The 27,021-nt window shown below is 43.8% G+C and overlaps 1 protein-coding gene across 4 annotated transcripts; it reads left to right on the forward strand.

Moving 5' to 3' along the window:
* The first annotated feature begins 1,672 nt into the window (after window positions 1–1,672).
* Window positions 1,673–25,981, forward strand: LOC101672717 (probable small intestine urate exporter). 4 transcript variants are annotated; one of them, XM_004778756.2, is made up of 12 exons: window positions 1,673–1,760; window positions 9,456–9,579; window positions 16,527–16,732; window positions 17,376–17,609; window positions 17,696–17,783; window positions 17,955–18,041; window positions 19,865–19,983; window positions 20,106–20,267; window positions 22,548–22,680; window positions 22,764–22,911; window positions 23,752–23,842; window positions 24,982–25,981. In XM_004778756.2, the coding sequence occupies exons 2-12, from the start codon at window positions 9,492–9,494 to the stop codon at window positions 25,114–25,116; spliced, it is 1,491 nt and encodes a 496-aa protein (XP_004778813.1). In that variant the 5' UTR covers window positions 1,673–1,760; window positions 9,456–9,491; the 3' UTR covers window positions 25,117–25,981. The 4 variants fall into 4 exon arrangements, with proteins under 4 accessions (XP_004778813.1, XP_044938158.1, XP_044938159.1 ...); XM_045082223.1 differs by having other exon boundaries at window positions 16,671–16,732; XM_004778757.2 differs by having other exon boundaries at window positions 1,692–1,760; window positions 9,459–9,579.
* Window positions 25,982–27,021: the final 1,040 nt, after the last annotated feature.

Consider the following 27,021-nt stretch of genomic DNA (forward strand, 5'->3'; position numbering starts at 1 on the left):
AAAACAAAACAAAAAAGAGTCACTGAAAATAAAAGTCAGTAAAAAAATGTGAGTTTTGTGCCAGATTAGACACTGCCCACAGAGTAGAGCTATAAGCCCTGAGGAAAGATATTCTGGGGGCACTGCTGTCCTCCACATCACCTGCAGAAGCCCCATCAGGAACCATACACCAGTTCTTGAAATAGCTACCTACATGATTTCAGATTTCTTTGAACTAGCAACGACCAACGTGTGTTCCCTCTGTTTGCAGCTGCCTTTCTGTGTTCTAGCCTCACACACTGGGTGTGTGTTGAACAGAAGACAAATTCATTCATGGCTTTTGGGAACAAGAGAAGCAACTTCCTGTCCTGTGCTGTGCATTAACTTGGTCCATTTTGTCCTGATTCTACTGAGAAGGCTTTGGAAGATGTTAAACCAGTAAATGGTGCATTTACATATTTACAGATTTATGTAAGTTACAATATAGGTATTTACATTTTCAATATTCTGCCTGCTGTGTGGAGACGAACTGAAAAAGAGAGGAGAAAGAGTGGGGCCAGGTAAGAGTATGTTTTATTTACCCCAGTGACAGGCAATTGTGTTAGGAGTGGAAGAAATGAAAAGCAATGGCATTTAGGGAAAGGTCTGTAGACAGAGCTGAGAGGACATGCTAGTGGAGGGAACACTCGCCGAGGGAAAGAGCAGACTGAGGAGGACTCCAAGGTTTGGGGCAAGATGCAGTCTTGCTCCAGGGATGAAGATGGAAGGGGTTGAGGCATTCTCCTTGTGGTCATGTGAAGACCGAGATACCCACTGGATACACCAGGAGAGATGATGGTGGCCAAAGGGCTGAAGTCCTGGCTTGGGAAGGGGTGTGAGGAAGGGCAGTTAGAGAAAGGAGACGGTGTGGGCTCACCTTGGGAATGAGTTTGAATAGGGAAGAAACTCAAGACCACAGTCCAGGGGACACCAATATCAGAGGTTCCAGAAAACATAAGAACTCGCTAAAAGGATTCAGAAGTAAGACACAATAAGGGAGAATCAGGTCCAAATCATGGATGATAATCAAGTGAAACAGTCCAGGGGAGAAATGAGTGATGAAAGCTGTTGAGCTTAAAAGATAAAGTCTCGGGACTGGCCACCGGATTTACCAGAATGGAAGTCAGTGAAGGCTTCGCTAAAAGCTTTCTTGTCTCGAGTGGGGCAGGGAGTATGTGTGAGTCTTTTGAAATGTTCTGCCTGGAAAGGGAGCAGAATCACAGGCTATGAATGTTCCAGAGAGCTCAGTGATCTTCATGCCAACAGCTATCATCAGTAAACCACAAAAGTCACTTGAGTCAACCCACATGGATATTAAGTCTCTGCTTTGTGGAGAGCCCATTTCTACTAAACATTTCTGGTGAGACAGGACTCAAAAGGGACAGCGCATACCCCATCCTAATGAGGAACACAATGAGCAGCACTGCAAACACAGGGTATGGGGTGTCGGGATCCTACAAGGAGGGACGTTGATTCTGGCTGGAAGATTAGGGAAGACAGAAGTGACCTCAGCTGGCCTTTAAGTCTGAGGAAGATCTAATGAGTTTGGTTTACTTGTCAACTAATAGAAGTTAAAAATTAAACCATTCACCAAAAAATATCTTTTCATTGGGTAACATAAAGGCTAAAGGTTTTAAGGTAATCATTTACCTCTTGGGGATCTAAGGCAATGTAGAAAATTTTGAAAAGCTTAAAAGAATTTATTGGAAAGGACTGAGGACCCCGCACTCTGACTTGCTCAGGTTAGCCTACCATCTTTCCTCCTAATTCTGCTTTTGAGATGATGGGAGAGGGTCTTTCTTTCATTTGCTGCTCTGGGTTGGATGCTATGGGGTGCAGGAGAGAACTCCTCTTTCCTAAGATAATCCTGGAAATCAAGAGAGGATATCACCTTATCCTAAGAGAAAAAGAGCCCTAGAATTCCAGAGAATAAAACTTCAGGGAATAAATTCACCCAAAAGAATAGTTGCGGAGGCAAGAGTCAGAATTTTCTGAAGCATGTGGAAGTGAACTGGCAACTTTAAACTATGCCTTTAAGGCTTAACATCACCCAAATATTGGGACCAGTCGAGATACCTTCAGCTTAAGATTGATATATTGGGCTTATTTTTGTGAGATGTGTTAATAATAATAATAATAATAAAGCAGTGACTGCATTTGGGTGAGACAATAAATGTAAAAGCTGAATTTTGGCAAAGGAAGATTTTATCAGGGCTAAAAGACCAAACTGATTAGAACAGATGAGAACTCACCAATGAACTGATGCAAATGGAATCCCACGGCCTTGGGCAGTAGTAATGGAATGAAGAGTTTGGGGTCCAGGACTCAGATTTTGGAGCTATGAATATGATCCATAAGCTACTTCTTACATGGAGGAAATGTTCAGGGCTGAGGCCAGATATAAAAATATGTGAGCTGCTAACAGCTCAGTACAGGACCTTAAGGGAAAGCCTCACTCCATAGTGAACTAGTTTAGAGCAGAAGAGCAAGACACAGGTTCATGCATAGAATAGACACAGAACCAGTTTTGGCCAGGGAATCAGACAACAAGTTGACAGAATGACTCATTCAATATCTTTGCAGGTTGTTCCTCATTTATTTAGTCTGTAAGTAAACAGATAAAAGTGATGACTTTCAAATTTCTATTTCTTCCTTGGCCCCCTGCCTCAAGCTACAGCATCACAGACACAATGCCTACTGGGCCACCTTCCCTTCTGGGTCTAACAGGCATCTCAAAACCAACAGCAAGAATGAAACTCTTATTTTTCCTCTGGAAACCTGCTTCCCTCCCACTTGCTTTCCCATCTCTACAGAGCATAACACCATTTACTCATTTGTAGAAGCCATAAATCTAGAAGTCTCCAATGATCTCCTCCATTCTCTCTTCCCCTACCCATCTCATTAGCAATTCTGGCTTTCACTCCAAAACAGATCCAAGTATAGCTGTTTTGCACTATGGTCGGCCTCCCCTATACATCAACTCTTGCCTAGGTGATCGATCACCACAGCCTCTTCTCGACTCTCTTGGTTCCTAATCTTGCCCCATAGAGACCATGCATCACCCAGCAGCCAGGTGAATCCAGTCCACTTACCTGGCCTGTAGGAACCCCATGGAATGGCCCCTGACCACCACTTTGGTCTCCCTACTCATATCAACCTTCTCACTCACTCTGCACGGGCACTGGACAAACTTGCTGGTTCCTTTTACTCAGAGCTCCATTCTTCTCATCTTTCCCAACTTAGCTCAAATAGACCTTTCCCAAACAACCAGGTAAAACACTTGCCCTCTTCTTGCTAGTTACCTGGTGGCCGTCACTGTGACTCTCATATTCTCCAGAGCAAATGTCATTCTCACATTTTCCTTGCTGGGGTTGACGAGGCAGTGGAAATTGGCAATGAAAGAGGAAGGTAGGACACATCTGATGTAGGGCAAGGGACGCAGCCATGGACAGTATGTGACACATCGTTTCTGGTTTCTACCACACAACCTGGCATGTACTTCTGTCATAGTAAGCACAGAGAGGGGGCAAATTTAATGAGAACTAAACACATCAGCCATAAATGTAAGAGAAAGAGCAAAGATGTCTGCCTTTGGCTCAGGTCATGATCTTCTCTCCTGGGATCGACCCCCAGGCAGGCTCCCTGATCAGCTGGGAGTCTGCTTCTCCCTTTCCTGCTGTCCCTCCATGTCATTCGTGCTCTCTCTCTCTCAAATAAATAAATTTTTTTTTTTTAAAGAAAAAGATAAGGAAAAATAACATCCACTGGTTCAACAAATATTTACTGAATCAATGAATGAACTAGTGATCAGTGAACTCTCAGGCACTGGTGCGTGAGAAGTGTCCTTCTAGTTGTCACTGTGGCAAAAAAAAAAAAAAAATGTTAACCTGAAAGGTAGGGCTGCGGGTCTTGTGACCTGAGTTCAACTGATAGCCCTAAATGTGGACAGACGTGAGGAGCAAACTATTTTTACAGGAAAATATTCCATCCCTTCATTTGATGGATTTCTTCTCAGAATCACCAGGGCGACTCCTTGGTTCCTTTCAGTTTCCAAATAATCTCATGTTGTAAACGAATAGGTCCTGTCTGATGAAAAGCACAAAACTCCAAACTTATCTAAAAGTAGAGCTTTTTGGGGTGCCTGGGTAGCTCAGTGGGTTAAGCTTCTGCCTTCAGCTCGGGTCATGATCCCAGGGTCCTGGGATCAAGCCCCACATTGGGCTCTCTGCTCAGCAGGGAGCCTGCTTCCTCCTCTCTCTATGCCTGCCTCTCTGCCTACTTGTGATCTCTCTCTGTCAAATAAATAAATAAAATCTTAAAAAATATATATATATATATAAATAAAAAAAAAAAAGTAGAGCTTCTCCCTAAATAGGGATCAAGAGTAATGTATTGTGATGAACACTGAGAACTGTTGAATCATTACAGTGTATACCTGAGATTCAAACAACGCTGTATGTTAATTCTACTTTAAAAAAAAATAGAGCTTCTCTCCTCTCCATCTTGGACCTTGGTGGGGGTCAGTAGTCACTTGGTTTGGCTTCTTGTTCCCTCTCTGTCAGCTCCTCCCCACACCCACCTTGGTAGCTGCGGCTTCTGAGCCTTCTAGGGCTGGGGGTTAGGGAGATGGAGGGGTGGCTGGGAAGAAGCAGGAAGTGGTTTCTGACTGGAACTTTTGTGATCTGGCTCTGGTGCTCTCTGGGCTCGGGTGGATGTTCACTGCTGAATCCTTTAGTCAGTTCCCCACTGGAGACATCCCACAGTCTCTCCCTTAAGGGGCCCGCCAGCCATCTGGCATCTATGGTCCCTCCACCTCTTTGGGGCTCATGCGGCCCTTCTAGATAGTTCTCTCGGGTATGGCTGTAAGCTGGATCCCTCCTGTATCACCCACATCTGGTTCAGAGGAACCTGCAGCTCTATGTCCATGCGTCTCTGCACCTGTTGCTGGGGGATGTGGAGGCATCACTACCTCTCAGTGGGCAGGGGCCTTTGCTCTGCTCTGCCAGCCTCGTGCCTGTGGATGCTGAGGCAGGTGTCACTCACCAGCCTCCAGGAGACATAGGTCAATCTGTCTAGGTGACACCCCCTCCCCCCACAAGCAGTCCCTGTCCTCTGATTTAGAGTGAAGAGCAGCACCCTCCCCGCTCTTCCCTAAATGCAGGGTGGAGAAGTGACAGGCCACACCGGCAGCTTTCTCTAGAGATATTCTCTCTCAGGGATGTCATCTCAGCCAGTTTGTGCCCCGGTGGTGGGCTCAACAGCCTTCTTCTTGAGTCCTGGAGGGTGGTCTCCTATCGCTTTGGAGTGGAGGCAACACTTGCTGTTTTCTTCTCAGAATGGCCTGGGGGCAGTTGCACCTTTTTTTTTTTTTTTTTAAAAAAAAGATTTTATTTATTTATTTGACAGACAGAGATCACAAGTAGGCAGAGAGACAGGCAGAGAGAGAGGAGGAAGCAGACTCCTCGCTGTGTGGAGAGCCCGATGCGGACCCTGGGATCATAACCTGAGCCGAAGGCAGAGGCTTAACCCACTGAGCCACCCAGGTGCCCTAAGAGGCATCATTTTAACATCCAGTTATAAACACACACACACACACACACACACACACACACACACACACACAATCACACATGTACACATATGCACACAATTTGTAAAGCTGTTAGGATGAGAGAGAGATTCCCACGCCCCACACACTGTGATCAGAGGTTTTATGATAGTTTTTTCTGTTGTTGTCGATTTAAATGTACTTTAAAAATTTATTTATTTGACACAGGGGGAGAAAAAGAGAGAGAGAGAGAGAGCACAAGCAGGGGAAGCAGCAGAGGGACTGGGAGAAGCAGGCACCCTGCTGAGCAGGACCCTGGGATCATGACCTGAGCCAAAATCAGACGCTTAACCAACTGAGCCACCCAGGCACCCCTTAAATGTATTTCTGAATCACAGTAATAATTTACAAAAGCATTATTGTTGTAACTCATTTACATACCACAGATAATGTGAAGTTCCCTCCTGGCCATTCCTCCCCAAAGGGAATGGTCCCCTGCATTCCCTTCTACACATTTGACCAGCGTTATCAGATTAATGTATCTTAATTTAACTTTTCTTTATTTTTTAAAAGATCTAAGAGAGAGAGAATGAACATGAGGAAAGAGAGGGGCAGAGGGAGAGGGAGACTCGGCACTGAGCAAGGAGCCCGGTGAGGGACTTGTTCCCAGGCCTCCAGGATCATGACCTGAGCCAAAGGCAGACACCGAACCAACTGAGCCACCCAGGCTTAGCCAGCCGTGTATCTTATTTTAAAACCAGTGCTAAGGGCAACGTACAGCAGAGCTGTCATTGTTTCAATGTTGTGCATTTTCTTTTCACAATTTCCTACTCACTTATAAACATGTAAATTACATAATGTAATGTTGTGTGCATATATGTTTTACTCATTACCTTGGTACTTAGTGTTCTACAACTTGCTATTTTCTTTTAAGTTTTTATTTTAATTCCAGTTAGTTCACATACAGTGTCATGTGAGTTTCAGGTGTGCAATACAGTGATTCAAACTTCCATATGTCCCGCGGGACTCCTCCCGAGAAGTGCCCTCCTCCATCCATCACCCATTTCCCCATCCCCCCCCTCCCCTCTGGCAACCATCAGTTTGTTCTCTGTAGGTCAGTCTGTCCCTCCCTGCCTCCCTCCCTCTCTCCCTTTTCCCTTTGCATGTTTGTTTTGTTTCCTAAATTCCACATAGGAGTGAAATCATATGGTATTTGTCTTTCTCTGACTGACTTATTTCACTCACCATTAAATTCTCTAGCTCCATCCATGTTGTTGCAAATGCAAAGTTTCATTCTTTTTGATGGCTGAGTAATATCCCATATCTATCTATACCACCTCTACTTTCTCCATTCATCCATTGATGCACACTGGGCTGCTTCGTATCTTGGCTGTTGCAAATAATGCTGCTATAAACACAGGGGTGCATGTATCCCTTCGAATTTACAACTTGCTTTTTTCACTTACTATGTCCTTTAAATTGTTAATACGTATATCGATTTTATTAGTTCTTTTTGATGGTTATAGAATGTCCCAAAAATATACGTACTTTGCTTTACTTACCTATTCAAACATTAATGACCACTAGTTAGCTGTTCATTTTTCACTTTTACAAATATCGCTACAAGGACTGTCTTGGGATATGCTTTTGGGTGGCTGTATGGATTATTCCCTGGTAGAGGCCTTGAAGCAGCAATACGAAGAGGAAAGCTGCCCTGACTCCCACAACAACAGCTTAGTTCCCCACACTTTCACCTAAACTAGAGAGAAGTCTTTCAAATATTTGTGGAAGCGGGTAAGAAATATTGTCTTATACTTCGAAGGTTCATGTCTTTGATAGTAAGTCAGGGTGGGTTCTGCTGTCTATTCTTTATCTGTGCTTACATACTGTACTGATGGTTTTGTACTCTTCACTCACTTTCCTCTACTTTGTCTTTATTATTATTATTATTATTATTATTATCTTGAAGTTTAAAAAAGAACACTGCTCCCTTCTCTGGTATCATATTGTAATTACTTTCTACCCCCTGTCCCCCACCAATGACCTCATATGGTATGTATCATTACAGATAAGTTTCACGCTTTTTGTATTCTACAGGATTCTTAACGCTTTGTCTAAGTATAGCTTTAACTTCATTTTTGTGGCTTCAGACTCACTGTCATTCCTGAATCTGAGAAATCTTGTTTCATCTCTCCTGGAAAAGCCCTAACCGTTATTTCTTAAAGCATTGCCTCTCCTCAGTTCTGTTCATTTTCTTTTCCCAGAAATCTTTTTTTTTTTTAAGATTTTTTATTTATTTATTTGACAGAGAGAGATCACAAGTAGGCATAGAGGCAGGCAGAGAGAGAGAGAGGAGGAAGCAGGCTCCCTGCTGAGCAGAGAGCCCGATGCAGGACTCGATCCCAGGACCCTGAGATCATGACCTGAGCCGAAGGCAGCGGCTTAACCCACTGAGCCACCCAGGCGCCCCTTTTCCCAGAAATCTTACTGAACACATATCAGAACTTTTAACTCTATTTTCCAAGTCCCCTAACTCTGCTATGATATGTCATTATCTGCCTGAGCTTTAATCTGTATAATATACTTATTCTGTTTAATATTCTGTATAAATTACTTTATTCTGTATAATTCTGTTCTATCTTCTATTTCCCTCATTCAGTCATTAGCTCATTGGCTAATGGTGTCGTTTCTAATTTCAATACTTAAATTTGTCATTAGTGTTTCAAGTAGTGCCTTTCTTAAATATGCCTGATCTTTTGGATATCTTCTTACGTTTTGGTCTCTCCTTTATTTCTTCAATTATTTTAAACATGCTTATAAAAGGCAGTTATCAGTTTATCAGACTCTTGGAAGTTCTCAGCAATTTGATCGTGCTACATGTTGAGTCTGAGGACTTGCTTTGGATGGTTGCTTCTCTGAGTGTTTCTAATTTTGGATCTGGAAATCATATTAAGCAGAGCTTCATCAGTAACTATGGGTGATCTGTGTTAAGGAAATCAGCCTGGGCCCAGTTCTTTAGTCCAGTTTTTCAGCCAAGAAAGAGTTCTCTCTCAGACAATGAAAACAGTATGAATTGCAACCCCCAACTCCCCGTGACATAGTTATGAATTTTTGGAATTTTAAGCAGAGGCTCTTTCTTTTCAAACCAGAGCTCGGGAGGATGTAAGCTATCACTGTCTCACTATTGCAATGGACAGAGCCTCTTTAACTCAGTTTTGAACCCCTTTGAGGGTTCTGACTCTATAATAGGATCTCCATAATAATCGCCTTCCTAGCGGAGGTCTAAGGCTTCACCCCTCGTCCCCAAGGACCTAGATCGCAAGACCCTGCATCACTGAAACTGATATCTGCTCCCCACCCCAGTCCCAATATCACTGAGGAGTTAGCTCATACTGCAAACTTTTCATTACATCCATGGGGATATCTCTTACTATCTTTGGAGCTATGCATTTGAAAAGACGTTTGCCATATTTTATCTGGTATATCAAGATGTTCAGAACAGGCAGTTTTTCAGGTAATTTAAGAAGTTGGAACCTTCCAGATGAAATTTCAAAGAAGACTGTCAAGTTTTAACAAGCAGTCGATACATTTATCAGTGGAGAGACAAAGGAACACAGAACTGGAAAGAATATTATAATCCATTATGGCTATCCAGGCCAGACCCTTCATTTCAGAGAAGCAGAGATTAAGACCCAGGGGTAACTGTGATGTTCCCAAGGTCACACAATTGGCTAGCAATAGAGTCTGGGCAACAAATCAGGTCTCCTGAACCCCAATCAAATATTTTTCCCATCAAATATTTCCTCCTAATTCACAGAATTGGGGCAGTGTCATGTGTGATACAGGACACTTGTCGCTCTGTATTTGCTTTTGTATTCTTTTATTTCAGCAGGTGAATGTCAGTCCCTGGGAGAAGAGAACCAAAATGCCTAGCAGAACAGAAGCCAAGGGAGTGGGAGCTATTTCCAGCGATGGTAATTTAAGCACGACTCATGCGCAAACCCCCAGGAAAGGTAAAATCATGCACTGGCTACAGATAAAACTGGTATCTGTGTCACCTTGACTTCCCTCTTGGTGATACAGAGCATGAGGCTACCCCCAACTGCCAAGGGCTCTACATAGTTATAAAGCCTGTTTTATGGAGAATTATTTCACTTACTGTAAGAAACCTTGAAGGTATACAGGACTGGTAGGTGTCAAGACATTATTTATAGAGGAATGAAAAACTTCAGAGCAGATGCTAAGTCGAAACTATAGAAACCAGTCTTAGGTTTTCCGACTCTAAGTCCAGGAGCATCCAGTTAGATCTCTCTGTTCATACAGAGTCAGCCCTGCCTCAAAGAGAACAGGCTTTTCCTTTCCACTATGTCGTAAAAGTCACTTTTCCTCCTCCACGTTGTCTATGTCACAACTTGGTACTTTTCTATAACATGTCCGAAGAAAACCTGCTGAAGACCTTATTTTGCCCTAAACTCTTAATGGTTCACAATTACGTGATTCATTAATTCTCCTACGGAATTAGACTTTTCATAAGATAATGCCTTTGAACAGTACAGCACTAATCAAGGTGGAATGCTTTACAAGCCTCAACCTTTCAGCCAGTGTGTCTGTTGGGGGGTGAGCATGTCTCAAGGACAAGAGGATTCTCCTAGTCTTTCCCATCAAAGAAGAAATAAGGAGATGTGCATTCTAATACTCTGTCTACAGTTAACTAGGAATCATTTGACCTGGAATGCATACTACCCCTTTGCCTCAGCTTTCCCATCTGGAAAATGGGAGAGCTTGATTCTTGTATCTCTAAGATCTCATCTACATCTAAGTAATTAAGAGCCTATCGGTCAAATTCTCCTATCCTAACTCGCACGTGCTCTCTCTGTCTCTCTCTCTCTCAAAATCAGTAATATGAAGAACTTATACATAAAAATTTTCCATGATTGCGATCCTGATTTTGCCATTTCTGAGCAATGTGACCTTCAAATTTGTGTGTCTCGGTTTCCTTACTCATAAATACAGGATGATAATGGTAGCTGCCTCACAGCATCTCCATGAGAATTAAATTAGTTATAAAATGTAAACCACTTAGAACAATGTCTGGCACATAGAAAATACTATGTAAACTTTAGCTATGATTATCACCTCTCCCACAGTGTCCCCTCCTCAGTCCCCTTTATGGCAGTGGTGGGACTCATGTGTGGTCTTTCTGGATTCTTCTACAGTCTTCTAGAACATCCACCCCACCAGGCTGCTTAGTCCACTGCTGACACCCCAGAAGCTCCAGAAGCTATACCCAATCCTTTGGTAACCCATTTGACCTGTCGTTACAAATGGCATCATGTGAATAATAACCCTTCTTTGGAAAATCTCATCCCACTTGATAAGGCACAACCCCAACTACTCATGGTCTCTGGTTATTTTGTTAAGTCTCCAAGTACTTGTCACAGTGCTTATGCATAAACCCTGCTGGCTGCTTCATCCACAGGTGGCCAACATCAATTTCCACTCATCTCTCTTCCTCTCTGGAGCACACGTCCTGGGCACTCCTGGGTCCTCTGTCTCACACCTTCAGGGCACTGCTGGGGTTTTCTCTAGGTCTCTGTGCCCCCAAAGGCTAGTGACATCTTTGCTGAGTGTGACAGCATTTCAAAGAAACTTACAGAACCAAATCCAGCTATTCTGTGGCACACACAGAAGTACCCCTCCCCCACTACAGGTCAGATACAGTCACAAGATAGAGTTGCTTATGCTCCTGTACCCCTAGAGATCCAGGGAAAAGCTGAACTTTGACATTCTGCCAGAGGTCAGTGGTTTCTATTAGGCTCAGTTAAGGGTTCATGGGGCTGAGTGGGGACAGACACCACATTGCCCTTCCTATCCCCTTCTCTCCCAGAGGCCTGTGAGCTTCTGTCTGGGTTCACTCAGAAAAACAGAAGGCACTCTAGATATTCCAAGAAAAAAGAGGCGATTGGGGATTGGAAGATTCCACAGACTTCGGAGGGCTGGGGAAGCAGGAGTCTGGATTAGCCCCTTCCAGAAAATCCAGGAGTCAGGATGGATGGGTCACTGTGATGACCACAGGCAGCCCCGAGTGACTCCCAGAAGTCACAGGCAGAAGTCCCATCTCCACCGTCACTGGTCCTCATCCATGGGCCTCTAGGTGCCTCACAGCCAACATGGCTTCTCACTGCGTTCCCCCTTCCAAACCTTGTCAGAAGGCCCACATTGTTGGAAGCCTGTCTGTCTGCGTGAGAGATTGACATCTGTCACTTCCAGGTATTTGTCTGTCCATGGAGAACTCGGAAGGGCAAGGATGGCAGCGAGAATTCATAAACAGCGTACGGCACAGCTTCCTTCCTCCCATCCAAAGCCCACACGGAGATGAATCTCCAGCCCACAGAAAATATGTCACCCAGAGGCTAGGCTACAATAACACCCCTCTCTGAAAGTTCCAAAATTAAATAACAAAGCATGGCACTTGGAGAAAGTATCTCCATCCAGGTTAAAATTAGGGAATTGTTCCTACAACACACTATGAATCCTAAGGCTCATTGATGGGTTTAATACATTTGGAATGAGATTGAGAGAAGATGCCAAGTGCTTACAAACCTCTCCTCCTTGGAGCATGGGACAGTCATTTAGGAAGAAAGGGAGCACACTCGTTAACCGTTAGGCCTCGGCTCACACTCCCTAGCTCTGAATGGCAGTGTCTAGAGGCCAGCAGCCCACCAGCAAGGCGAGGCCACCACAAGCCAGGGGAGTCTGTTGTGCTGAGATGTGGTGGGTGAAGCTCACATGGGCCCACATCCTGCCGTCTCCCCCTCCACAGCTTACCCATCTTTCTGAAGATCTGCATCTTCAGAAGGCAGTATACACGCGATGGCCAAAATTAACTTCGAATTTTGGGGGACTTATTCTCAAAATCGACCAGGTCATTGCAAAATTCAAATGAACTGGCAAAAGAATTCCAAGATGTCCTCCTCCATCCCACCAGAGGCCCCCTGTGCAATCACGCACACGCTATTACCACCGCACGGCAGCAGGCCTCAAACCAGCAAAGGTAGCCCAGTCCAACACGTGACAAGGGTATCAACATACAGGAACTAAATCATAAAGGACTGACCTTTACGGTCCAAAACCATGGGGAGGATGTTAGCACAAAGAAAAGAAAAGGAAAAGGAATGTATTAGATCAAAGAGTAATTGTGACATAGTAAATGCATGTTTGATGTCAGGCACTGGTCTAAGCACTTTATGTGGATTAATTTACTGAATCCTCCCAACATTCCTGCAAGGAAGCTACTCCTTCCGGCATCCTCTCCATTGAAGGAGCCAGAGTTCAAGCAGAAAGGAAGAACTCATTTAAGTCACTGAGGCACAAAGAGGGGTCACCTGGACTCACACCAGAGCAGTCTGACTGCTAACCAGCATATTACATGGCTGCACTTATTTTATCTGGGGAAACCGAAGAATATTTTCATTTTCAACTTAACATCTCAAGAATAATAAGAAGCTCACAGTGCAGGAAGTAAATCAACAGGAAAATGTACAAGAAGAGCCCAAAGTAGACAAGAAAGGAAACTAAAGAGGAAAATATATGACTTCAGAATTAAAGTGGAATAAGTAATAGCAAGGAAAGACATGACCACTGCAGAAAATCGCATCAGTGACATAGAGCCAAGGCTTAGAAAAGTCAGGAAGGACGCAGAAGGGGAGCAAGACAAGTGGCTCAAAAGATGTGTGTATAAAGAAGGGAAGAAAAGAGAGAGTGCATGAGAATAAATGAAAGCAAAAAAGAAAAAAAAAGAATAAATGAAAGCAACTTAATCAAGCATCCAGTTCATGGAGTCTACACCTTTGAGGAAAGGATGTGGAAAAACAAAAAAAGACAACCTCAATATAGGAAAAAAGTGAACTCAAATTATGAAAGAAATTGCCGTGAAAATATATACAAGAGCAGGTTCTCTGACAGCAGATACCTTTTATAGCAATAAAATAATTAATAATTCCTGACTCAGACGGATCAGGTAGAGAAATTGAGCACACATAATCGTGGGGAAGGAGGGGACAGAAGCATTTCAAATGTGTAAGGCGTTAAACACGGGGAAGCAGATAATGTCCATGACTTCCATGGAAATAACATTTATAAATTTGAATTAAGAAAAATTGCAGATGTTGAAAAAACATGCAAGAAGTGAAGAAAGTTGTCAAAAAGTCCTCTTAAAACAAACAAATGATGTCTTGGTGGTTTCACTAGAAAAATTCAGTGAGATTCTATAGAACAGAAAATGTCTCTGTATCCAGTGCATTTCTGTAGATTCCCTCCTTAAGGCGGTGGGGCACAGTTCCTCACTCCCTATGTGTGGACTGTGCACGTGACTTCCTCCAGAGCACAGCATGGAAAGGGAACAAACAAGAGTAACTTATGGAGAAACTGGACAAATACTGCCTCAAACTGGTTGTCGAGGGACATTCTACAAAATATCTGACTGGTACTCTTCAAAACTGTAAAGTCATCAGAAACAGAGAAAGTCTGAGAAATTGTCTTAGCCATAAGTATCCCAAGGAGACATGACAATTAAATGGACTGTGCTATCCTGAATGGGATTCTGGAACAGAAAAAGCACATGAGGTAAAAACTAAGAAGTCTGAACACAGTATGGACTTTAGCTAATAATCATACATTCTAGTAGGCTCGTCAATTGTGACAAACATACCATAGCAACAGGGGAAAACAGGTGTAAGGTGGTCAGGAACTCGATAATTCAGGGGCGTCTGGGTGGCTCAGTCATTTAGCATCTGACTCTTGGTTTCAGTTCAGGTCATGATCTCAGGATCATCATATCGAGCCCAGTGGCTGGCTCTGCTCTCAGCAGGGAGTCTGCTTGAGATTTTCTGTTTCCCTCTTCCCTTCCTGCTCTCTTTCTCTGCAGTAAATAGATCTTTAAAAAAAAAAAAGAAGAAGAAGAAGAAAAGAAAAAAGAAAATGACTTTATACCTGAAATACTTCAGGTCATAGATTGAGACGAAAAGCCTAAAATCTTTTCTTTACAAAGCTAGCATATCAAAAATTATGCATACACACATATTCACAATAATCTTCACCTGAATTCAATTATATATGCCAAAGAAAGTTCCAACCAAAATATTAGCAAAATAAAGCATGTGTTTTCATTACAACAGCCCATTAAGAGATCATTTCAAGAATGTAAGCACAGTCAGATATTATTAATAATAATTATAATGAACTTACATAAATGTACTCAATTAGTCTCTATTTCTTATTTTAAATATTTAATTAATTTATTTATTTGAGAGAGAGAGAGAGAGAGAGCAAGAGCAGAGAGGGAGAAGCACGCTCTCTACTGAGCAGGGAACCCAACATGAGGCTCAGTCTCTGGACCCTGGGATCATGACCTGAGCTGAAGGCAGGTGCTTAACCCACTGAGTCCCCAGGCACCTTGAGGTAGGCTCTATTATTAACCCCATTTTACAGGTGGAATACTGAGGCTACAGATAGCTCAGTAATTTGCCCAAGAACATACAGGTCCAAATAGAGCAGATCCAGGTGGCTGACTCTATGATTCAAATACAGTTTATAAAATCCTGCATTCACATCAAAATAAAAAGAAACAGGAATAGGAAAGCTTCATACAACAAAAGTGCAAATCCCACTAACAAGTACAAGTCCTACGACACACTTAATGGTGTGATGTGAGAAACATGCTCAGTAAATTCAGAGAGGCTCTCACCACTCCTATTTGGCACTGTTTACAAACTGCCAGTGGATAAATTACCCACAGGGATGAAATGTTACAAATGACAAAAATAACCATGTTTTGTTTTCCACTATTAGTACTTGCCACTTGTGTGCCTTTGGCTTTCTGTTGTAAACCCAGAGGAAAGAAACATGAAAGTAATAAAGGGAGGACTCAGTTATAGAAACGATAAAAAGTCTCTGAAGAAACTTGTGTGGGACTTAACTGAAGAGAACGAACTCTAAGATTCCAGCTCCAGCCAGAGGAAGAGACTGGAATCCAAAGGAAGCCACCCTGCTCTTGGCCAGGAGAAGACAACACTGTCCATGGGGCAGTCCCTTGCAGTGTCATCTGCCCTATCTATACAATGTTGATCAAAACTCTAATGTAAATTCGTGTGGTTCGGGGAGGGGCAGTCTCAACTGAATGCCCCCCAAGTTAAACCAAAGGTGGGGGTCCTGGAACTTGACAAGCGTGTCACCCCTCAACACGAGACAGTGTTGGCCATTTCAACTGCGTTTGTTCCCTTGTAGGAGCCAGAAAACGGGGCACCCATGTGCCTTGAAGGAGGGATCACACATTATCCCTCTGATAGCTCATCAATCCTTCTAGCTGTTGGCAAACTAATGTACCTGGACTCAATCCAGGATGGCCCCAGACCCCTCCTGGACCACTGGCAAATTTCGTGCGAGCCCAGATTACAGTAGCAAGATGAAGGTGAAATGCTTCTGGAGTCTAACCTAGCCCACCTCTCAAGTCTGATCTCCTTCCAGCACCTAACCTGTTAATGTGCCTTGTTCCCTGGTAATAGGGTGGGGACCTTGGAAGTCATGTCCAACAACTGTCTCTTCCTATCCATCTCCCCTCGACCACTACCTCCAGCCAGTTCTCTGTCCCATTTCACTTCTTTCCAGTCCCACGCTCACGAGCTCATCCCAGAGCCCGGGCTCAGAACCCTTCCTAACACTCGCTCTGGCCAGTTCCACACCTCCTTCAAGTCTCTGCTCAAGTAATGATTCTAAGCAAGTGACTGGCCCACTCATCTCCCACGGGTGGGAGTGCTGGGTGTCCACCAGCCACCTGCAGAGCCACTCCTGCTCTCTCTCTATTTCTCCTTCCACAGACTGCAGTCTTCTCCCTCGTCCAGACTTAGGGAAGGTGGGAGAAGATTACCCTGATCTTAAGACTTTCTGTGCCCCTTCACCCCAGGCTTTTGTTCGGTCCGACATGGGCTGGCCCTCCTTATGCATCTCTGCAATTTTTCGATTGACTCTCAAAAGATGAGCCTGAGCATTGCCATGCCAGCCATGGTGAACAGCACGGCCCAGCTCAGGCCACTCAATGCCTCCACAGAAAGGCCTCCTGTCGACTCCCAGGACGGCTGGAATGGAACTCTGCAGCACTCTGAGGCCATGGTAAGTTTAATGAGACTCCAGACCCTTTCTCGGACTCGGATGGTTTGACCTAAAGGGTTATTTATGAAGCATCTACTATGTTCAATGAACTATACTACACGAGAACATAACAGGTAGCTAAGGAGATGATAGCTCTTCTCTATCTAGTATCTAGCAGTGGAACGGGACCAAGTGGACTAAGTGAAAATGCAGGAAACCACTTTCGTCTTTAGTGGACAAACATTCTTCCCCAGCAAGGATGAACATTGCAAAATAAGTTTCACAGATGTTTATCTTGGCTTTCTTTCTTCACATATTTTTCAAGTTACCCCATTGCCTATAATGCTTTCTTCTTTATAGCTTTTCTTTATTTACAGGATCTCTTGCACTTTAATGGGTTAGTTTATTGTCTCACCAGGGAAACTGTGTAAAAGGAAAGAGTAAATAGTGCATAAGTTTGGGTTTTTGGTTTTGTGTTTTGCAGTTTTATTTATTTATTTATTTTGAATGAAATTGGTAGACTGGAGGAACTGGAGAGAAGTATGAGAGAGAACTGCCTGTTTTTGTTTTTGTTTTTGTTTTGTTTTTTGCCTCTCAAGTTTCACATGATCAAAACGGTCAACTCTCTGGCCAAGATAAACAGTGAGATTCTCTTGTCCCTTAGGGTCCCGTGTATAACTGGGGTCCTGAAATTCAGGGGATCATTCTCAGCTCGTACAACTATGCCTCATTCTTGCCTCCCATCCCTACTGGCTACATCGCTGGAATATTTGGAGCCAAGTACTTGGTGGGTGTTAATCTGCTTCTTTCCTCAGTCTTGGCCCTCTTGATTCCATTGGCTGCTGATGCAGGAGTGCTCTCGATCATTGTCCTGCGGATTGTTCAAGGCTTAGCCCAGGTACCAAGATGCTTTCTAATTATAAGTGGAATATTAGTTCCAAAATGACCTCAATAGCCAAGAATGGAACCTTCCCCCCCCCCCAGGTTATGGTATCAACAAGCCAGTTTTCACTTTGGGTCAAATGGTCTCCCCCACTAGAGAAGAGTCAACTCATCAACATCGCTGTATCAGGTAATCGAGGCCCTAAGCTGTCAGTTTGTATGCACTGTCCAAGGGTACTCTACAGTGGCCTATCAATAGAAGCAAGACCTTAGGCTCCAACTACCCTGTCTCCCTGCTCCTGCTTGGGTGAGAGAGGACCCTAACCCTCTCACCCAAAACATCCTCACATCTTCTGTTTAGGGCATTTGATGGGATCCTTCATTACTTTGCTCATCGGTGGTTTCCTCTGCCAGACTAAAGGGTGGCCCTCTATCTTCTATATCTTTGGTAAGTTTGGGCTTCTCAGATCTCAGGATTTTTTTCTTTTTGTTTTTTTGTGTGTTTCATTTTGTTTATTTATTTATTCATTTAAGAGAGAGTGGAAGAGAGAGCATGAGCAGGGGCAGAGGGAGAAGCAGACTCCCCACTTAGCAGGGAGGCGATGTGGAACTTGATCCTGGATCCCAGCATCTGGATCTGAGCCAAAGGCAGACACCCAACCAACTGAGGCACTCAGGCATCCTTCAGGATTTTGTTTTGTGATAGAGAATGCTGGGCATGATTTTCGTGATGCAAGTCATCTATAGTTAACCAAATCCTAATAGATATGAATATTTATATAACTATATAACTACAGGTGATAATGTTCACAGCTAATCATGTTGTGAATCATGCAAAATGACATTTAAATCTCAGGAGCCTGGATGCATAGTCAGAATAACCTAATGACTTCAAAGGCATCATAATGTTCTCTCCTGCTTCCAAACCAAACACACAATGAACCCCAGAGGGATTTCTTTCATAAGATGCTGAAAATGGTATCTTGATGGGATGGTATTTTTAGTTATGCTTATTTATTTAATTCATTTTTTATAAAATTCTCCTATTATTACAACCAGAAAATTCAAAGACTGTACCTGATCATAAAATGCTGATTGCAACAGAGAATTAACCAGTAGAACCTGCAAGATAGGGCAGATCGTGGGAGGCTCCAGAGTGGATGTCATACATTAAGAGATGCCGCAGAAGATCCCAAAGATGCATGGGGCATTCCAGAAGCCATATTCTACTACTTCACTGTTTTGCCTTTACCCAGCCCTGATTGGGATCTCCCCAGCTGCTTGCAGCTAATGTTTGTTTCTGAGTTTTAAAATATTCTCTAAAGTCCTATCTGCAACCTGCGTGATTCCAGTAAGACCAGTAAGCACCAGCGGTGTTTCTGTTAGAGGACAATGCTCTTATATCAAGGGTTCCTGTAACATCAGGTCAATATATTCACTAGAAACAAAAATTGTGTGAAGATGGATTACTTTTGCATGGCAACCTGCAAAGGCTCTGTCATGGAAACTTCAAAGGGCAGGTTACAAAAATGATCCAAGCAACAAGAGAGGTTTACTCTGCTCCTAGTTTTCAGAAAGGGAAGCTACAAATGTAGATCTACAAGGAAGGAATTCAGTGAAATATTTGTTGACATCCTCTACTCAATCTCCAGTGGTGGAAAATTTTCCTATCTATTTCTCTGTACTTGATTTTAAGTTCCTCCAGGGCAAGATTGTATCTTTGTATTCTTATACTCTCAAAATATCACAGAATACCTGGTGTATGGTAGTTCTATACTCCATGATAGCTCTTTACTCTCTGTGAAGGCACGGGTAAAGGCCAAGGTGGCAACTAAAAAGAGCGGTTAAGATTAGGGCATGCATGGTGATGAGCACTGGGTGTTGTATGCAACTGATGAATCATTGAACACTACATCAAAAACTAATGATGTACTCTATCTTGGCTAATTGAACATAACAAAAAAAAAGTATTGGGAAAGTTGGTGATGTTTTATATAAAACATCAGGATTTTGTTGAAAATAAGAGCTTATGACTAGGATATAAAGTCCCAAATAGGATGTTTTATATAAACATCACCAACTTTCCCAACACTGTCATAATCTATATACAGGTGGTGGGGAAGCACCCTCCACCAATGATGGGGGCCAGAGCATAGATACAGGTAGGAATGGAATATTGGGGTCAGTGATTCTGTCAACCACAGAAATCAGCTTAGTGCAGAGTTAAATGGAAAGAACTGCCATCAAGGTCTAATGGTATCCTCTTCCTAGGTGGAATTGGCTGTGCCTGTTCTTTTCTCTGGTTTCTTCTTGTTTATGATGACCCCAAACATCATCGGTTTATCAGTGCTGGAGAGAAGGAATATATTGTGTGTTCACTGGCTCAACAGGTGCGTTTGATGAACTTCTCTGCTATTTCCCTGTATTGGTCCAGGTATCTTGGGCTGAAGACAGCATTAGAGCAAATCTCTTGTCTTCTGATGGAGCAGTACTGATATCTGCTTTCTTCCAGGGCTGTTCGCCAGGCTGGTCCCTTCCCATTAAGGCTATGATCAAATCCCTACCACTTTGGGGCATTTTAGTCTTTCATTTCACTCAATACTGGATTTTTAATATTTTGATCATGTATCTGCCAACATACTTCAACTCTGTACTTCAAGCTAACTTCAGAGACGTGAGTATAGAGAAAGTCTATTCCATTCTTCTGTTTAAATGCCTTATTATATAATCCTCTGTCTCGCTTAGGGCCACAAAATCAGGGGATTAGGCCAAGGACCTTTGTGTAGGAAATGCAACCTGGTTGTGTGAATTCTTAATCATCTCACTGTGACCTACCGATTATTGGGGAAAACTGGGACGGTTCTAGGTAAGCTTGACATTCACAGAATGTCATACTTTTTAAGGGACCAATGTAAAACTTTGATGTTCAATCCAACCAACATTTGCAAACAAGATAGTCTGCATAAGACAGTGTTAACAAGACAAATTCTGCCTTCAAGAAGGCTTGACAGGAAGCATAAACATTATAGGCTGAAAATAAGAGCTTATGACTAGGATATAAAGTCCCAAATAGGACTCCTACCCAAAACTTGCAGATAATGTTCTTCTAAAAAATGTTATTCAAGTATGACACATACAGAGAAAAGTGTATGTGTACAGCTGGATTTTCACAAAATGAACAGGTGCCCTGACAGGTGGACAGGAGCCTTTAAATTCCTGCAAGATGAAGGTCTTAGAAGTGGCAAAGAGTATATCAGATTTCAGAGCCTATTAACAGCACTTCACAAGGTTATTGAGCAAATGATATTGTGTTTTGGACTCAAAAAGCAGTGCTCTCATATTAACTGGGCTCCTCTTGTGAAAATGTGCTAACCGGCCAACAGGAAGCTGATTTTTAGAGCAGAGGTCAGAGTCTGTGGTGCACATGTACAAACAGGCTGGAGGTACTGAGGTCAGAAAGCCCAAGGGTTGAGTGGCCATGGGTCTTCACAAAGAGGAGGCCAGAAGCAGGCAGCAGAGCCATAATCTTGGGTGAGACCATCAGGGGACAGGAGGTCCAGATAGACATCTCTGAGGCCAGCTGTTGGGATGGTTTGTCTGTGGTGTGAGGCCAAGTGGGTTCCCCATCTCAGAGGCCAAGGCTGAGGACAGGAAGGCGGGAGGGAAGACTGGAGAGACCAGTGGAGACGAGGCTTATCAGCTTGGGAAGTCAAGAGGCCCCAACTCCCATGGGTCTCAAGATGGCTTCTCCCTAAGTCATAAAACCTTGGTGGCTTCAGTCTACTCATCCATAATGTGAACAGCTGGGACATGGTGACAGTTAAAGCCTTTCTGTTTGGGGAGTTTTACACAACATTTCTTTCCTTATATTTTCTTTAATAACACTGTAATAGAGAGGCTGAGCTGATCAAACCAGGGTTCAACATTTTAAAAACTCTATCCAAAGAGAGGAGTGAAAAATCTTCCTGTCGTTCCCATCCCCGGTCTGCCCTGTCCCCCTAGCCTGTTCCCAGCCACAGACAACTCTTTTTTATTCATTTCTTAAATATTCTTCCACTGCTTCTTTATCTTCTTTATGAAGCTGCGGGCATACACAAACATATCTTATTTTGTCACTTTTTAAAAAATTTTACACAAAACATTATGTGTTGTGTACATTGCTATTGTTTGTATATTACACCACAGTGATCTTTTCAGATCAGTACACAGGACTCTTACTGCAAGACATTTGGGTTGTTTCCAATCTCTGGGCAAAAAACCTTGCTCGTCAGCCACCCATCTATGCAACACTTTCTGCATGTCTGTTCAGGGTAAACGCAGTACAGACTTTTGTATCTGTTGCTAAATTGCTCTCCACAGGGCACTGATATTTGTAAGTACCCAGTTTCCCACAGCATCCCAGGGGATCAGGTCAGAAAACTGCTGGATTTTTGCCAGTTTGATCCATGAAAAAGTAGTTCTTCTCGCTATAGAGTTGGAGCCCCTTATTTTCCTTTTTCCATAAATTGTTCCTCTCTTTTGCCTATTTTTTTTAATATAATTTTTTATTTTTTATAAACATGTATTTTTATCCCCAGTGGTATTGCAACATGGGGGCTTAAATGGGTACGAGAAGAATAAATGAAGGAAGATGGGATTGGGAGGGAGACAAACCATAAGTGACTCTTAATCTCTTTTGCCTATTTTTCTATTGGGCTTTGCTCTTTTAAAAAATTTGTTTCCAGGTGACTTTACCTAAAATGACAGCATTAAACTTTTTTTTCCCCCCCAATTGAACTATATGCATATTTTCTCTTAGGCACCAAAATTGTATTCTTGTAATTCCAGTAACCTGAAATTTGTATTCAAGGAGATAGGTCTATATAGAGAAGCTCTACACACAGACAAGCCACACAAGGGTCAGTGTGTGCCATGGCACATGAAGTGAGGCCGGCGTCTTCTCTCTGGTCCTCAGAGTGGAATCCTGTCAGCCCTGCTGTTAGGTACTGCCTGTATTGGCACTATCCTTGGAGGACTACTGGTGGATTTTCTTCACTCCAGAAAAATCTTCAGACTTGTTACCATCAGGAAACTCTCCACTGCCATTGGTAAGGACCCAGGTGGATTGTGGGATGGACGTGGGAAGCTCAGGGCAGTTTTTATTTCCTCTGTGTTTGTCCTCCTGCTGCAGGGGTTCTTGTCCCATCTGTGGTCTTCGTGTCCCTGCACTGGGTCAGATTCAGCTTCAGCGCCAGTATGGGCTTGTTGGCACTGTCTTCTGTCACCAGCACCTTCTGCCAAACAGGAGCCCTTGTTAACATCTTGGATATTGCTCCTCGGTAGGGACCCCTTGGCCACATCCACACAGGAGGTCAGCTCAGGTCCTGCAACCCTAAACTCACGTTGATGCCCCAGTTCCATGTGGGTGATCCACGCTACAGGTCACAGGAAATGCCAGCATTAGCCCTACATCCAGATAATTCCTGGAAGGGACCCAAAGCTGGCCCACTACTGTGCACTCAGTGTTCCAGGTGAAGTGGGGAGGCAATGGCCACACTCGCAGCTCAGCTAGGGACAGGAGGGGACTCACACCCACATCTCTGTCGGGGAATGCAGCGGTCCCACAGGGTTGGATAGGTGAAGGACCCGTAAAATACTACTGTGCCGGCTCCCAAAGGTAAAGCTTGACTAATGGGAGAGTAAGAGAAACACTGACCTCCAAGAGAGGTAGTATCGAGGAGGACTGGGGACTTCCAAATGCAGCCCCCAGGATCCTTTCACAGTCAGAAGAACATACTCTATCCTCAGAGAACCAGCCACCATGACCCATGGGAGATGCCTTGGTTGCAGGGGAACCAACGTCTCATCCAGTGAGGGGTCTTTTTTACCCAGAAACAAAGCTGTGAGATCAGGTTCCATAGCAGAAACTAAGAGGACATACAAACTCGGTGCAAATCATCAATCTGTACATTTTGTAACAACAATGTTGACAAGTTAGTACAAATGACCCTTGGTAGCCTCAGACCCTCACACGGGACTGTACTAATCTCAAGTCAGCACATTTCACTCAGACTTGACCGAGGGTCCCCTCAGGGAACCCCCAGGGACAAGCACAGAGTTACAACAAGTAAATTGGGGTGAACGGTTTGCTTACACTGGAATATTCTTTTCTGTCTCAGGTACACCAGCTTTCTTCAGGGACTATCAGAAGTCTTTGCGTACTTATCGGGAGCCATTTCTTCCACTGTTGCTGGATTTTTAATCGGTCAGGTGAGGTCAAATGCTCTGATGAAAATACTCATGAGAGACAGCTAGAGAGGTCACTCAGGAGAAGTCAGACTGAAGATATTTTTGTTTACTCCCCAATGGGGGCTCAGCTTAAAGCTCGAGAGTCCCAAGCCCCCTCAGGAACCCCCCATCCCAGGCTCAGCTCATGCAGGACCGTTACCACAGGTTTAGGATGTGGAGTGATAATGAACGCTCAGACTTAGAGTTTATACTTTAAGAGTTTTTAGAAGTTTTTCATGCTAATCATCAAAATTTCTAGCAATATTCATGGCACTTCTTACAAAGTATAGAGAGGTCAACTATTCTGGTTCGACTGTGACTGCGGGGTTTCCCTTCTAGTCGCTAATACTGTCAGGAAACAGCTTTTATTATTATTTTTTTAATTTAAAAAGATTTTTATTTATTTATTTGATAGACAGAGATCACAAGTAGGCAGAGAGGAAGGTAGAGAGGGTAGGGGGGAAGCAGGCCCCCTGCTGAGCAGAGAGCACGATGAGGGGCTCGATCCCAGGACCCTGAGATCATGACCCAAGCCGAAGGCAGAGGCTTTAACCCACTGAGCCACCCAGGCACCCCAGGAAACAGCTTTTAATAGGGAAATTCTCAAACTGAATTTGTTTCCCTTGTCATCCCTCCATTCATTCATTCGTTAATTCAACCTTAGCGTGTGTCACGCATTGTTTAAGTGGATCAAACGAACAGAAGTCCCTGCCTGGTAAAGCTTATATTGTAGGAAAGCAGCTGATGGAAAACTAATGAAATCAATAACATATGAAATATACTGAATGGTGGCAAAGTGCGAAGAGAAGTATAAAGCAGGAGAGAACAGGGCGCGCAGGAGGGGGTGGGATTTCCATTTCATATAGGGTGGTCTTGGAAGGTAACATTTAAGTAAGGACTGGACACAAACCAGAGAGTGAGACACATGGCTATCGGGAGGAGTACTGTTCTGGCAGAGGGAAAGGCCAGGGCCCAGGAAATGACCTGCATATTCTAGGAACAACCAGGAAGGCCACAGACTCTGGAGCGGGATTGGGGAGCCAGACCTGCACCAGGACCTTTCTGAATAGGAGGACCAAGAGCCAAGAGACTGTTAACACTCTGTAATTTCTTCTTTCCAGGATTCTGAGTTTGGCTGGAGAAATGTCTTCTTGATTGCAGTTTCTATTAACATGTCAGGCCTGGTCTTCTACCTCATCTTCGGCCAAGCAAAGGTCCAGGACTGGGCTACAGAACAGAATTTCACTCAGCTCTGAGCAAAACGGATGCGTCAGATCCCAATGCTTAGCCATTCATTGTTTGCCGTCATGGACATTCCCCTTTAGTACCTGCTTGACTGGTTAGCCATTTGATTTGCATTGACTGTTTCCAGTATCTTCTCAGAGAGCTTGGCTGTGTAATACTGAAGGTTCCGCCTGCAGAGGTTACGGTGGTGGGTGGGGTTAGGGAAGGCCAGTTATCTCACTGTGAGCTCTGGAAAGCATAGCTGTGTCTGAATTTCTAAGTGTTCTCTACTCTGTCCATTATTATGACTTAATAAGAAATTATCAATAAGAAATACATATTTAGTCTCTGCCCCTACTTTCAGGAACAGAGTTCCAAAATTTCAGATTAGTGAAATCTCAGATCTCTTGAGTGGTAGAGATGATAGGAGTACCTTTTGTCATAATACTTGGACTCAGTCCCTAGTTCCCAACACAAGAGCTTCTAAGACCCTTGGAATTCCTAGAGTGATGAGAGCACCGTGGGTATTCTATGGAAATGACCAGTGGCTGGGGGACACTGAAGCCACCCATAGCTTCAGGATGGGAGCTGGTCTGATTCAAAGGTGGGAACCTCCAGCTCATTCCACCTCCAGGGAGGTGAGAGGGGCTGGAGATTGAGTTATTCATCAGTTGCCATTTACTCTAAGCACATCTATGCAATAAAGCCTTGATAAAAACTTAAAATACGGGGTTCTAAGATCTTTTGGTTTGGTGAGCACAGGGAGGTGCTGGGACAGTGGTGACCGAGAGAGGACAAGGAAGCTCCATGGCTCTTCCCATATTCCTTGGCCTGGGCATCTTTTCCTTTTGGCTGTTCCTAAGTTGTATCCTTTATAATAAAGCAGTAGTAATAGTAAGCAAACTGTTTTCCTGCATTCTGTGAATCACTCTAGCAAATTATCAAATGTGAGGGGAGAGGGGTCATGGGAACCCCCAATTTTGTAGCTAAATCAAACAGAAGTGTGAGTACCTCGGGTACCGACTACTTTAATTGGTGTCTGGGTGGGGGCAGCCTTGTGGGATGGAGCCCTTCACCTGTGGGGTCTGCACTAATCCCAGGGAGTTAGTGTCAGAATCAACTCACATGGCACCTGGCTGGTGTCCCCCCAGAGAAAGAGAGAACTGTCTGGTGTGGGAAAACTCACACATTTGTTGTCAGAAACACTGAGGACAGAAATCCCTTTTGTTTAGTTATCCTGGCAAAAGCACGAGGGGCCAGAGGACAGTTTCTCACCACAGCAAAAAAGGAAGCCGGAACCATGGGAATGAGGACAGGGGAGCACAAGAGGAATTGTGTCCAAACAACCAGATGATGAACCCTGAGAGCTACCTTCCAAAGAGAGCCCCAAACAATGGAAGCCACAGTGTACACAATGCAAAGTCCTAGGCCAGGAAGTCAGAGCAAGTCAAGCTGACCTCACATTCATAAAGAACAGACATAGGATTCCCAGGAGAAAAATACCAAGGAGGGAAAAACGATGAAACCTGAATCCACTGTATGCAGAGAAAGGCTCATGCTTGCCACTAGTGGCAGTGGGGTAAGGAAACATGGGCCCTTTCCGAGAACTTGTTTTCCGTGGACGATGGTGTAGGAATCAGAGTGGCCTCTAGAAGGTGCGGGGTGCTTGGACATGCCCTGGCCGTCACTTTTCCCAGCCACTTTCTTTCTTGCCATCGTGATCTCTGCTCTACATCTTGCTTGTGGGTCTCTGTAGATCCCTCCCACCTCAGGGACCAGACATTGGCCAGGGTTCCTCCTCTGACCTTCTGGTGTTACAGCTGCTCTTCTGACTGCTGGAATCCCGCCTACCTTCAGTGAGCCTCACTCCACAGTCGCCTCATTCACTTACCAGTTCTTCCTAAGGTGCGTGTGCAAGACTCACACTGGCTTGACTC

This window comes from Mustela putorius, unplaced genomic scaffold, assembly GCF_011764305.1.
Source record: "Mustela putorius furo isolate JIRA1106 unplaced genomic scaffold, ASM1176430v1.1 tig00000594_pilon_pilon_pilon, whole genome shotgun sequence".
Lineage (NCBI taxonomy): Eukaryota > Metazoa > Chordata > Mammalia > Carnivora > Mustelidae > Mustela > Mustela putorius.